Below are 14,770 nucleotides of genomic sequence, written 5' to 3'. Positions count from 1 at the left end.
AAGTTCAATGAATACCCTGCCAAATGACATGACACTGTCTTGTTAGCTGTATGATGGCGTCATGCCTGAGCAGGTAATAAAGAGAGAGCTAAAATTCAACTCATTTAGAGTCAAGTTTTATACCATCTGTAGTTATGATTCACAGAGCAGAATTAAGGCTCAGCTGGAATAAGAAGACAGAAGAAGGCAGTGGCAGTGAAGCCTAGGAGTCTATGTGGTAAAAGCAAAAACAGTTAAAGGGTTAGTAAATTATTTATGCCATAAACTTGCTTACATATTCATGAGGTCAAGTGTATATTTATGATTAACCTTCACAGCCTCTTCCTCTCAAACAGTGCTGCCCAGCCAATTCATTCAACATTTAAGGATGGCGCAAACTAGGTGCAGATGTTAAAGTAATAACTGAACCTAGAGCTGGGCGATATGAGATTTTTTCATATCACGATATGTTTTTTTCATTTCAGGCGATAACGATATCTATCACGATATAAGCCAAATAACTATATTTGTAAGATTTAAATGTGCCGTTGCTCACAAGTAAAATGTGAAATAATCAGCAGCTTGTTTTGATTTAAATATTTATTTCCTATAATAAGTTCAACAGGGTAGATGTACTTAAGGAACATGAGACTTTTTCAGATAAATAAAGGCAAATATTGCAAACTACACAAAAGGCAGCCGCTAAAGCGTTTAAGTTTCAAAATAGAACAAACAAAACAGACTAAATTGTCAATTCCACTTAGAAACAAAATATTAATTGTAAAAATAAATCTTAGTTTGTGTTACAGAAGAACAGACAAAACTGACTAACTTTTGTCAATATCAAATAAACTGAGAACTAAAAGGAAATTCTCAATCTCTCCTTGTTGTATAGCTTAGCTTTTCAAACAGTTTTAACAGTTACTTTAGTCTGACAAAAGCCGAATGACGAATTAGCGCTTCCAGTCAGAGACTGAGGCTACGTCCACACGTGCACGGGTATTTTTGAAAACGGAGATTTTCCGTTTTAAAAAATAATCCCGTCCACACATAAAGGCAGAAATGAAGGAAAACGCTGCTATGAACATGCCAAAGCAGCAGGTGGCGCTAGATTCCTAACCGTACCGAAATGTTGGCCAATCAGAAGTCTAGAAGCCTCGGTGGGAAAAAGTAAACAAAGCTGGGGCATAGAAGCAGAACCGAGTCGTATGTGTGGACGGACAGTAACTGTGTGTATATGTAAGCATTTAAACACTGCAGAGAGTAGAATTAACAGTATTGTAGAAATTATTTTCACCGAAACAATAACGTGGCGCACAGTGTGATGCATGCACCAGTTTATTGTATTTCCAGACTTGCTTTCGGCACAATTTACAGTGCACGCTACTCTGTTTTTTGTCAGACTTGAAATAGCCGAAATACCTTCACACAACGGAACTCCTATGGCTCTTCCGTTCGACAATCTCTCCAGCATTGAAACCATCATCTGTTTTCTCTTCGGTCACGCTCGGTTGATTTTTCTAGTCGGCACACTCATTTCCTCCATTACGCGCTGGCTCCATTACCCGCTGGCTGCTTCCCAAACAAACACACGTGCGGCTTGGCACTTGTGCTGTACGTAACAAGTCACGCGACGTGACGCTGCGGCTGTGATTGGTTCGGCGCTGCGCTACTTAGTTTGGATTGGCTAAACTTTTATTTTTTTTATTTTTTTTTTATTTTAAGAGGACAAGAGCGGCGAGGTCTATCGCGATAGCTTAATTTCTCTATCGAGTAAAAGTTATATCGCGATACATATCGTTATCGTTCTATCGCCCAGCTCTAACTGAACCATTTAATAAAGCTTGACCTGCTGTGTTACATTGGAAATTATGTTAAACTACAACTGCGCACTAGGATTCAACTTCCACTACATTATGACTGTAACAAACTGAGAACTAAAACACCCCATTAGAGACCATTGCTCATGTGGAAGCTGCACAGTATAAATATTAATTAGCGGTACAGTTAAATATAGTTATATACATATTAACATAAACAGTGGTCAGTGCATTCAGTACATGACTGTCCTGCATATCAATGTATATGAGAAAATATTATTAATCAATCACAGAGAGGAGAAGAGGAGGCAAAGGGAAAGATAAAGCATAAAGGATAAAGGAGGAGCATCATATTTCATCTCTTCCCTTTCTTAGAAAATTAAATACGACAGATAGATGAGAGGAAGAAAAGCTGGAGAAAGACTAAACTAATACAGATCTTTGGAAACACCCCAATGAAAGAGCACAACTGGCAGAATTACCTAACCACAAGTCAATGCCCTGTTTCAAAGAAGTACAATATAGGGAAAACCACAAATCACCATGAAACATGCACTAGGCTCCAATACTTTCAATGCTTCCAGACTTAAGGGCTTTAGAGGGAAAAGGCTGAAAAGCACTGCATGCGTGTGGCTGGCCTGGACAATGAGGTAACTCAGTGCCACTGTTACTATGCACCCGCAATCCTCCTGGGATCCTCTGCAAAAACTGCAACGTGTTTGTGTGTGTCAGGGACACTGCAGGGCTATATTTAGGAGCATGACATGAGGCCAAAGACCTATGACAGCCTTCATGAACATTAATACAAGAAACAAGGGAAGAGAAGAGGGCAAATACAGCACTTTCCAACTTTGGATTATTCTCTATAACTTTATAATTTTTGTAGGAATGAGTGAGATTTATTTCTCTGTAGTATATCAAATACGCCACACACACACGCACAGACACATTTATATAGCAATTACAATAAATGCTCAACTAGTAAATAGTAGCAAATATGTTTGGTTGGAAAAAGATTCAAATTGTACTTCTAACTTTTTCTGGCAGATGAACAAACAGGGGGAAAATGGGATTAAATAACAGGAGTTACTTGGTGGTAAATTAATCTGTAACAACATCATTATTAGAATGTTTTTAAACATAGGCTTCTTATTGACCTGTGGGTGTACTCTATTTTCTGCACACTGTGAATGCCAAGTGTTGTTTATATTACACTTACTAAAACAGCCTGTAATAAACCACCACCGTGATAACGGGGTAGAAGAAAAAGCAGATGTAAACAGGAACAGGTCAGTAGTTTATGTGTACTTATTCTATTGACCCACAATCACAGCATCTCACTACAATCAAAGGGACACAACAGGTGGCTATCAAGTCTGAATCAATAACCTCACAAATTGAAGGACTGGTCACTTTCAATAGCCTTAAGTTTTTGCAAATCTATAAAAGCAATGGGTTTGAGGTTAGGTTTGTGTTTAAGGTGTTCAAGGTGTCAGGTGAATCATATGTAGATGGGCATCTGCGGTTTACTGTAATAGCACATAAACGCCGTAAATTAGGACAAAGTGTTAAGACCTGTAGGTAGGTAAATTACTGTGAAAGAACTAGTGACTGGTATTTTTCAATCAACTGCAACCCTTCTCATACACGCAATATGTAAGAATTATCAATGAATGACACAAAAATAGATACTCATATGATGACAACTGACATTATGAATAGAAAAATAATCAAAATGGCCACGTATGCTTAAAAATGAAATTGCGAAACCGCTCTAAGCCCGGTTCGAGTGGACTGCAATTCCTACAGGAGCGGAGCAGTCTGATAACCATCCAGCTAACGTTAGCTAACACATGCAAAGCAGACATAAGAGATCAAACTGTCTGCCTGCAGGCTGACTGGCTGATAGAGCTGTTTACCTGTTACCAGAGGTCCCAGCTGAAATCTCTAACTGCAATCCCCCAGAGTGATGCCTCTGTGCTCCTAACCTTGGTCCCCTTACTGGCGCGTTTAACTCTAAACTAACGTTAGCTAGCCTGCTACAAGCTAACCGCGTTAGCTTTTATGTTCAAAATAGGCTTTCAGCGCAATTTTTAAAGGAACGAAGCTTATCAATCACAGGCAACTCTCTTGCCCTCTCCATTAGTATCGAACAGAATTTCACCTCCTGCTCTGACAGTTCGCGTTAGGTGCATGTAGCACTGAAGATGCTAAGTTTAGCCAGTTAAATGGGCGAGCCCACTCTTTCTTGCAAGCGGCAATTAGCCCGGTTTCCTCCCCTCGCTGCTTCAATTCATGGTTGCTAAAACTACAGGTTTCTCTTACCTCACTATCCACTACGTCGTGGTATGCTGGAGGAGGGTCAAACCCTCCTGTGCCAGTCCGCCCGCTGTTTTCCCCCTCTCCACTCGAGCCCAAGCCGGGGTTAGGCCCACTCTCCATCGGTTCATATCCATACCCGAGTCCGGGGCTTTCGTTCGTCAAGAGCGCCACTGCCTCGTTGATGTCATTCTTAGCCAGCCGGAGCGCTTTTCGTATCACGTCGGGGTCTGGGAAGCCCATACAGAGGAGCGTCGTTATGTGCTGCTCCTCTTCGGTCTCCATTTTTGGGGTGTCTCTGTCTAGCAGACTAGTAGTAACGGGGTTTTCGGCACAGCCCTGTAGCTGTGCACGCCGCCATGTTTACAGTCCGCTGCTACTAGCCTGTCACGATTTGCTTCGCTCACAACAGCGCCGACACAGGTGTTACGGCGACTTCTGCCTGCCAAGCGCTGCATGCTTCTCGCGGGAGCGCGCAGAGGGAAACGAAAATCATTTTATTTTGACGCAAGGCCCAATTTCATATGTAACTATTGCTTAATAATTTATTTTTAAAAATCCCAGCTGTCCCCCTTTCCTTTCACTTAAGTTTAAGTGCATTCTGGAAACGTTCACATTTCATAAACAGTCCATTTATTAAACTGATGAACAACAGCCTGAGATGTCATTTAAATGGGCTCAATGCAGTTTTGAACACTACTTAAAGAAGTCCTGACCCTTTTCTTTCCAATTTTGAACAATAATTTTTCACATTCACCTGGTCTTACAAAAAAATGACGTACTGTAGTAAAGAAAGGAAACCCATCAGTGGGATGGGTTACTTTAGTTGTGGCATGGTAAGTAAAATTATATATATATATATATATATATATATATATATATATATATATATATATATATATATATATATATATATATATATATAGAGAGAGAGAGAGAGAGAGAGAGAGATATGTGTGTGTGTGTGTGTGTGTGTGTGTGTGTGTGTGTAGTAAAAAGTTCAAAATTCCTGGACTCCTTTTTGCGATGTTTACATTCCCAAGCCATGCAGTAGGCCAGTTCGGGCACTTTCCTCGTCCCCTGGCCACACATTTGACATCCATTCTCAAACTGTTTAACAATAGTGTCATTTTCACTGCTGGTGTAATTATAATGTATGGCCGTCTATTTTGATTAGAAAGTAAAATAAAAATGAAAAAAGACGTTCTTTTTTTTCTAGAAAAATGAGCATTGCAACGAAATTTGAGAAACCACAGAAATATTATAAAGTATTAACAATCTTAAAATTTTGACCTACCGTGGTTATTTTCACAAATAAAACTTTTCTTCGATTAAATTTGGTGTAACCTTCTTAGGGATCAAAACACTTGGTTATAATCATGGGACGAAACATGATAAAAGGGCTATATGTAAGTTTTAAAATGGTGGCAGCTGAAGGAACAGATAATTAATTGTGAGGATCAGTTCAGATCAGACATCAGCTCATACCACCAGCACCTTACTCTGAGAATGGTTTAATTAGAAAAACCCAAGCCCAGGTTAGTTTTCTTTTGTTTTGTTCAGCAAAATGCTTTCAGACATTAACTTAGACTTAGACTTAACCTTCTTAACTGAACATTAACACGTGAGCAATGAATGTTTGAAGATATTGCAGTTTATAATAAATTGCTGTAGTTTATAAAAATGTATAATAATTTAGTTTTGTTAAATAAATAAAATAAATATTTTTTCAGGCATAAGTGCCTGATAAACCATGTTATTTTAAAGTCCAACTTTTTTTTTACATTTATATTAAAGCTACAGAGGATACCCTTTAAATACCGAAGAGCCGTTTACTAATGAAGGGCGTGGCTTTGCCATAGAGCGCGAGAATGGGAGCGGCGGCTGTTGGTGGCGGGCGTGCGTCACGTGAACGCTCGGCTCATGTGACAGGGGAAAATCAAAACAGGAACAAAATGGCAGCAACTGGAGACGAAGCCGCTGCCATGGACAGCATATCCAGGGCACCATCGACTCATTCGGCGACTCTGAATCCGACCGCAAGTGATAGCGGTCAAGCAGAGGGCCCGGGGGATGCAGCGGAAAGCCTCGCAGCCGCTCCGAAAAAACACGGCACAAACAGTGAGTCCTGGTTTCTTTGCACTTCCCTAGTTAATGCTAATATAGCATACAGTAATCCAATTATTTAGTTTTCTATTTGTGGGTCTTACATTGTCTGCTCTACATGGCATCCTTCTTATTTGTGTAATGTGATTGTATTTTGCGTTATTTCATTTATATTGTGGCCACATTTAAGTTTGCAACTGGATTTAAAAGCTGCGCTGTGTTAATGCTGCTGCATTGTTTTCAGGTGATGGTGGTGTGGAGACAGCAGAGGAGGCTGTGGAGCCTGCAGAGCCCGATATAAACGAGTTGTGCACCGATATGTTTGAAAAGATGGCCATCTTCTTGCAAGGAGAACTAACAGGTCTTATTTTTTGAATATTGGAAACACTCGCATTTTCTTTTCAAAGAATGAAACAGTTATATTCTTAAATGTCAAAGCCATAGGGCCAGTTGCTGATGTTCTTTGCTACTCGTATTCATTCTTACCCATTTTTCTCTAAATGTTCTCCCAATCTCCTTAGGCACTTGTGAGGATTACCGTCTATTGGAGAACATGAACAAGATTACTAGCTTGAAGTATATGGAAATGAAAGACATTAGCATTAACATCAGTCGTAACCTACAGGATCTTAACAACAAGTGTGAGTACAAAAAACTAAAAAAAAACTAGCCCCATAATTTTCATCTGTTACTGGAACTTGTAATATAAGAAGACTTGTCTGGTGTGCATGTTTTCTTTAGATGCAAGTTTACAGCCCTACTTGGACCAAATAAACCAGATTGAGGAGCAAGTATCTGCACTTGAACAAGCTGCTTACAAATTGGATGCATACTCCAAGAAACTGGGTAAGACAGTTAATGACAGAGGTGTAAAAGTGTTTGTTCTGCACAGAGGACAGGATATCTTTTGACACAACATAACTGAATCAGAGTCAAGGATGTTCTAAAAAGCACATCTTAGGTTAATTAAAATCAACAGCTGAAAGCAAAACACATTTGGGGCAGTGTTATCCATTCTTTACTATTATAATTTTTAGATTTCACTGGTGGCTCTACATTTTTTATCTTTAAATGTAAAGTTACTTTAGGAAAGTAACTTTGTCATTGTTTGTTTTGATTTCACAGTACCATCTTTCTTTGTTTTAATTTGCTATGCCTAGTGAACATATTATTTTTTTGTTGTGTCTTTGAGAGCACAGTCAAGGTGACAGTGTAGGCTCTTTCTGTATCTGTTGGCTGTTGAGGTTATTATTTATGGTAAAGTCAGCACAATCGTGTTGGCAGCTTCCATGCCAATAGATGGCGCTGTGTCACCACAAACAATTCCTGACCTAAATATTGTAATGTTAAGGTCAAACATTATTTGATTGTTCAGTTATAGTGCAATGTATTTTTATTACAGTAGAGTGAGAAGTCATCCCTTTCTTTATCTTTATAGAGGCCAGGTTTAAAAAACTGGAGAAGCGATGAGGGGGAAGAGGCGGTAGACTGAGAGCTATGGTGCCTTCCCTTTCACCCTGCCTTGCATTCTGTTTTCCCTGCCAGTGGAGCCAGGACCTGCAGGGAGGATGTGAACTGAGACTGAAACAACAAACAGTCAGAGACACTTTGACACGTAGAAAATACCAAGGAGGAAGCAGCTGAATGCACATGAGTTAGTAATCCAGTGTTTGACTTAGATTTGACTCCAATATCACGCAGCCAAGGTATACAACGTATACCCAAATCCTTTTGCAGATTTTTTTTTTTTTCTTTTTCCCCTTTGTAGAATAAAAACTCTAAATAGACGGGCTATAATAACTGCGAGATGGAGGATATATTTATTACTAATCAGATAGAAATTCAATGGAGTATTCAACAGCAATGTTATACACAATTTACATGGCAAAGCATGGTCACAGATGTGTTTTAAGAATGTGTTGGAATCCCAGTCTCCTTCCTTGGAAATTGTCTGATTACTGAGCCCTGAAAATTTCATTTGGTAGTTCTGATTTAAAATGAATGGTATAAAAAACCTTTTACACATTCACTAAAGACTTCAAGATGTTTACCAATGATGAAGCTATTGTATAGAGGGCAGTTGATAATGATGACACTTTGACCATGGAGTTTGAAATCTGGAGTTTAAAGGCATTTAATATGACTGGCTTTTTTTTTTTTTTTTTTTTTTTTTTTTTGGAATAAATTATGATCTGCATATCATTGCTTGATTGATAATACTTTCCTTACAACGGTACTTATTATTTTGCTTTATAAACATGTACATGAGGTGTGTATGTTTTGGGTGTTTTTGTTTGTTTTAAAGCTAATGTAAATGTAATGACGAGGGGAAGGGAGAGGAGAGGTCCTCTTCAAACTGGTGGAGAGCAGCTTAATAAAAAAAAAAAGTGATGGTAGCCAAGGAATACAAAACTCAAGTGTAGCAGTTTATTTTATTTTTTACAATAAATAAATGTGGAAAAAACAAGCTAAAGTCCAACTATATATTATAAGTATGGGTGCAACAGTCTTGAAACAAATGCTCTAGTAGCAGCCATCGGAAACCAGTCACCTGTTCTGTCTCAGGACCCAGTAAAAAGGCCTTCACCTACTGGTGTTGGCCAGAGGGGCCGATGGCGAGATATGGCAGCCTCGCTTCTGTCAGTCTGCCCCAGGGCAGCTGTGGCTACAACTGTAGCTTGCCTCCACCAGTGTGTGAATGTGGAATTGTACAGCACTTTGAGGGCCCCGAAAAGCGCTATATAAAATGCAATCCATTATTATTATTCAAGGGTAGAGCTCCTTGGCATACATCTGTACTATCGATCCTGTTGGTCCCCTTCCTCTGCTGAAGCTCTGCTGTCTTCTTCTTTGTGCCTCATATGCACCTGCTCTCTTGACTGTCCTCACCTCCCATCTTTTATGCAGAGTGTGCACTGTTGATACTTTGTTTAATTAGGAAGATGTGAGAAGAAAGTAGAAACATTTCAAAACAAAAGCATGCAAAATATGAAGGCTATAAAACATTAAATCTTTCACCTCATGACATAAACAGTGAAAACAGGTTCTCAGATGAAATTTGTATTGACAGCAGATGGCGGACTTGTACCATGATAATGCTCTAAACTAGTACATTGTTGACAAATTAGATATAGTAAACTGTAATTCTGGAAAAACTGACCCACTCCTGAAGGAGGTTTGAGTCACAAACTTCTCAAATGAACTCTGGGAAAACCAAGACCAACAGAGGGAAATGGATGACACACACTTGATAATTCAAAGGAAAGGATGAATGCGTGACTGAAGATGTGTGTGATGCCCTCTGCCTCCTTTGTTTCCTCCTTTAAATTAGCTCTCCCAGAGCCGAACAGAGCCATGTTTGCCATAGGCAACAGATTATCCAAACTGATAGAACCTCCCTCTGTGTGTTGTTTCATGCACACATATTCATGCGTGTGTGTGTTTGTATAAGGGCTAATCTAAAACAGGTCTCTGTCATTAGTCCAGTTGAGGCCCTGGCGCAGAGGGAGCCCATTATTCAAACTGTAATGTTATTTACTGTTGCACTGTGATCCTTCCATCTCTCCCTTTCCCTGCCTTTATCCAGGACCCTGGGGCATAAATTCACCTCCCCTCCCAAAGGCTCTCAAATCAGGTCTATTAGATGATTGAGAGTTGTTTTCTGAAGGCTAAATGTGAGTGCCAACAGGCAGTCAAGCATAGAAAAGAACATACAAATCACGAACCTTATAATATTAAGTTTGTAAAAATATTGTAAAAGCTGGCTGTGCTATAACATCATAATTTGGGTATCACATGTTCTGTGCTAAATGTGTGGATTTAAGACTGGACAGACATAGCATACAGAAAAAAAAGAATTCATGTAATGTGGTCAAGCATATACCCTAGGCGTGACTCAACCATCCCCATCCATTTTCTTCTGCTTATCCATGGGGATAGCATCGTGGGGCTGGAGGTAATCCCAGCTGTCACAGGGCAAGAGGGAGAGAACACCCTGGACAGGTTGCCAGGCTGCCATAGGGTTAACACAGAGAGATAGATAGCCAGTCACGCTTACAGCCAATTTAGACTCATCAATAAACCTAACCACACTACCTGCATGTCTTTGAACTATGGAAGGAAGCCACAGAACATACAAAACTCCACCCAGCAGCTTCTTGCTTTGAGGCAACATTGCTAATATCAACCAGTTAATTAAAATGCAAAGGAATTAAGGAACAATTATATCACATTTATATTTTCCAAAAAAAAAGAGCTGTTATTCCAAGGTGTTGCCTTAGGAAGCAGTAAAACAAAAATATCTGACAATATTTGGAAAATGGTAAGAATAAATGGGTGAATGTGTAAGAGCCTCATACTTGTAATAACTACATTTCAAATTCTTCTCATCTTTGTGGACACACAAATACGCATCCATGCAATGCATTTAGTGCAATCAAACTAAATGTATGTGCAATGTAACTTGTGCGAGATGTTGGTCAGTATAATAAAGGATAAGCTTATAATAATCCATTTACATGATGACTTACACTGTTAGTTGCAGAGTTAAATGACTGCATTGATAATGCCCCCGCATTATATCATTCTGCTAAATATAACGCTACAGCCAACGAATGGTTAGCTTATCATAAAGAATAACATGAAAGAGAAAAAGGAAGCCTGGCTTGTCCAAAGTTTGCAACATTTGCCTGTAAGCACTCGCAATATAACACTCATTAGATAACAAGATCAGACTATTATGAATTGAGACTTGAGGAGATTAGTGCACCTGAGTAGCAGCCTTGGATTTATCCAAATATTACAGAACAAGTGTCTGTTTCTAAACCTTTTTTCAAAAATCAGTAAAATGTCTTTTATTTTTTTCATCCCACCTTTAGAAGTGCATATTGTGTTACATATCGTAGGTTACTTCAGGCAGGCCATAAAACCGCATTCAGTCAGCTAATCTCATTGCCTGCATAAATATGATCACAGTTCAGCTGATACCCTTATACTCGTCCAATTTGCAAATCTCTCATAATGACTTCCAGCACATCCTGGGTAGTGTAGCTGAGTGTCAAGCGACAGAGATGACATTTAGCACCTTCCAGTGTGAGGCCATAGCTCTCGGCCGGAAAAAGTTGAGATGCCTCTGGGTTGCTCAGGGGTTGCGGCTCCAAATAGACAAGTTAAAGTATCTTGGGGTCTTGTTTCACAAGTGAAAGTAAAATGGAGTGGGAGATCGACATTTGGATTAGTGCATAGTCTGCAGTGATATAGATGCTGCGCTGATCTGTTATAAAGAAGAGCTAATCATGAATGCACAGCTGGTGATTTACTGATAATAGCAATAAGATCCCAGATAAAAGCAGCACCAATGAGCTTCCCCCACAAAAGTCTGGGCTCAGCCGCAGAGACAGTATGAGGCGTTGGGTGTTCAAGAGGCGCTCGAGACCTAAGAGCTGCCTGGGCTGTCCTTAGGTGAGGTATTTCGGGGGGAAGAACCAAGGGCAGAGCAGATATGCTTGAGTGATTATAGCTGGCTTGGTAATGGTTTAGATGGAAGGATGGATGATTGAATTGCATTCTAGTCAGAACACAGTGGCTGCACAACTGCAAGCCACTTTGCAACCCATCTTACTTTTAGCTTCTTTTTTTCATGATGTCATCATCTGTCTTCTTTTTTGGTCTTGCTACTCACTGTATGCCTGTGGTGGGGGATGAGGCTTTTAGGACTGCAAGGTTCTAGAACAGAACCATGCAACCAGGTAAACATTATTGCAGATGGAGATAACAATCTTCTTTTGATTATAGTGAATAATAGTGGGGTTTTTTTTTAATACAGAGCCAGGTTTGCTCTTTCCCCTACTTCCATTCTTTATGTAAAGCTGAACTGATACTGGTTATAGCTTCATATTCATTGTAAATACTTGTCAGTAATATAAATCTTCTCATCTAACTATCAGCATTATATTTTATCAAATGTCAAACTCATCATTTAATTGCTGATTTTAGACATGAAATTATCTTGACACTCATTGCTGTTTGCGTTAGGTGACCCTCTTATATTTACAGTGTTACTCAATAACTCAGTCATGTGTTTTGATCAGGATTTTACTCCATACAGGTCCAGAGTGAGTATCTTTTACTACATGCTGTGATGGGCTAACTCATACTTTATTAGATTATTGTAACAGCAAAACGCATGCTTTTAATTTTTTTCACAAGAAAACATCTCTTTTCATTCTCCTTCTCTTTTGTGATTCCCATCCACAATGTAAATGCCGATTCCCAGAGTTGTAATACACCACAGACAGCAGGGGACATGGTGCAGACAATGAGTCCTCAAAAAATATGCTCTAAAATTGATCTTGCAAACCTCACAGCTTTTCCAGCATGCAGGGCTAAAACAATGCATTACAGATGTCTTAATATATGCAACCTATATATCAATAGAAAAGAAACATAGAAGGATTTTTGATTGAATTACATATTAGTAAGATTTAATCCATTTAAAATATTGGTTACACAATACTGGAATTGTTCAAATTCATATCTTCTGAAACGATATGGCCTCAATCTGAAAGATCTCAAGAAATTCCCAGAAATGTGCCTGAGAAAGCATCAAACATATGTCCATCATCAGCTGAAGCAAAGGCGCTGTTTTCTCCAAGAGGAGATTGGGCAAGTTAACAATAACAGGGCAGGATGCCACACCACAGTGTTGTGTAACTGACAAGCAAGCACAAAGTTTGGGAAATGTTGCCTGTGTTCATGAATGAGAGTGAACAAGGACACTCAGAAAGTCATTTTCAAACCACATTTGCTCTTTGTTTTTAGGCCTTGCTTAAAGTTAGCATTCGGCTTAATTGGGCAGTGTCAACAAATTTACTAGTATTGAGAAATTTAACTTTATCCCTTTGGCTTTTGCTTACTTTCACACGCACACTCTGATGAGATAAACAGCCCCCCATAACTGCACTGCAAGGCGTTTAAATACCCTTCTATGCTGCTGTAAAGCAGACCCTTTAAAGTCAGCCAGCTAGCTGAAGATAAAGAGTTTTATGTTAACATTCATTTCAAAAAATCCAACAGATCTGGGAGGTATTTGGGTGCAAATACAAGCCACATGTGAGATGTGAGGGACTGAGTCAAACTTCAAAAACTTTCTACCAAAAGGGCATGAAAAGCCACATGAGGTCAACGTTTGGCATTGCAATAATTCACCTACTTCTGCTGCTCACACCTTTGTCATATAATGTGCACATGTGAGAATGCAAAGGGAAAAAAAACACACAAAACCTACACATGTCACATCTGACCTCACTAAAATTCAACTCCAAAAGCCAGTGTCTGTCAGGTATGTAGTTCTTGGAAACACACCAACCAATGCTAGACAAATGCAATCCATTCTGATTAGACCAAAAATGTCCACGCTATCCTTCCATTATTGCAAATCTAAAATGACACCAGATGCGACTGTTGCACAAAAACATAGCTGCAACGTTGTTTTGAATGTGAGGCAAAACCCAGCTGTTCTCAGTAGGTAGGAGACTCATGTTGTCAGAATCTGTTTCTGGCGTCAGATCACGCATTGCTCCTGGCAGCATTGAAAGGAGGACCGAGAGAATCTTTTCCCTGCAGGGCGTCATAACTAACACCACCTGAGGACAGTTTGATTTAATCCTGCTCAAAATGTGATGTTAGTTCAGTCCTGGTGCACTGACGTTGTTTGTGTTCCTGTTTTGACTTTCTATGAAGAGTCTTCCTTTCATGCTCACTGTGTTCAACACCATGTCTAAATTGATTGAGCGCCTTTAAAGCACCGCTCAAACTCTTTGGCAGCACAGTGTTTTTCTGTCATTTTCTGTCATTTGCACAAAGCCCACACAGTCATAGCAGGGTGGCATTTGATACACAAAACATGTCAATCCTTTGTATTATGACATTATACATTCTTATCACAATCTTTGCACCCTGTAAAAGAATTTGAAACAATTTCATTCACCACTAGAAAAGCACATACAATTCCACAGACTGGTATTTTGTACCAACTATGGGTCAAATGACTACATATAATCTAAAATAGTGTTAATCAGAGTGATTAATCTACAAATAATTATGCCCTAATTCAGTTCCTCTAAGCTCTGTGGACCCTTATGATTCACCTCCATGCTGTTTTGGTGCAGCCTTACCATTCCCACCTTCTTAATTTTTAGCTGGACAATTTGTAGGAAAGACTTACTGCCCATTTGTGTTTAGCATCAGGTGACAGACAACGCTTCAGTAAGAAACATCAATATAAAATTGAAAGGGTTTAGACAGGAAACTGTTTATTAACACGTCTCAATTTTACAATTATGTCATTATTGTTCTTTTTTTATCTAAAAAGTGACTTGGGGTTCTAACTTACTGTAAATCTCAAAATGTCAGTTTGTGCTTGTTGTTATAGCCTTTGCATCATTATATTGACTGAGACATCTAAGACCACTGTGGTTGAGTAATAAAGGGGGTTTATGGCAGACAGTGGCTTTCTTTAACAAGTCTCATCCTGTTTATCCAAATTA

The 14,770-nt window shown here is 39.3% G+C and overlaps 2 protein-coding genes across 4 annotated transcripts in view; one reads left to right on the top strand and one right to left on the bottom strand.

Annotated features, from left to right (window-relative positions):
• usp24 (ubiquitin specific peptidase 24) overlaps positions 1-4,486 on the bottom strand; it is a 32,847-nt gene extending 28,361 nt beyond the window's left edge. For all 3 annotated transcript variants that reach the window (XM_085347125.1, XM_085347126.1, XM_085347127.1), the window contains exon 1: positions 4,125-4,486. In XM_085347125.1, the coding sequence (XP_085203251.1) occupies positions 4,125-4,403 (279 nt within the window). In that variant the 5' untranslated portion in view covers positions 4,404-4,486. The remainder of the gene's footprint in view (positions 1-4,124) is intronic.
• A 1,503-nt stretch (positions 4,487-5,989) lies between these two features.
• Positions 5,990-8,366, top strand: bloc1s2 (biogenesis of lysosomal organelles complex-1, subunit 2). The gene is made up of 5 exons (XM_085348218.1): positions 5,990-6,239; positions 6,469-6,585; positions 6,746-6,865; positions 6,966-7,070; positions 7,663-8,366. Exons 1-5 carry the CDS (start codon positions 5,990-5,992, stop codon positions 7,692-7,694), a joined length of 624 nt encoding a protein of 207 aa, XP_085204344.1. The 3' UTR covers positions 7,695-8,366.
• Positions 8,367-14,770: the final 6,404 nt, after the last annotated feature.

This window comes from Diplotaxodon limnothrissa, linkage group LG23 (assembly GCF_057381915.1).
Source record: "Diplotaxodon limnothrissa isolate DT_005_m linkage group LG23, D_limnothrissa_male_GT1.1, whole genome shotgun sequence".
Taxonomy (NCBI): Eukaryota; Metazoa; Chordata; class Actinopteri; order Cichliformes; family Cichlidae; genus Diplotaxodon; species Diplotaxodon limnothrissa.
Note: the sequence above shows the minus strand (reverse complement) of the source record. Positions and strands in the feature narration are given on the sequence as shown.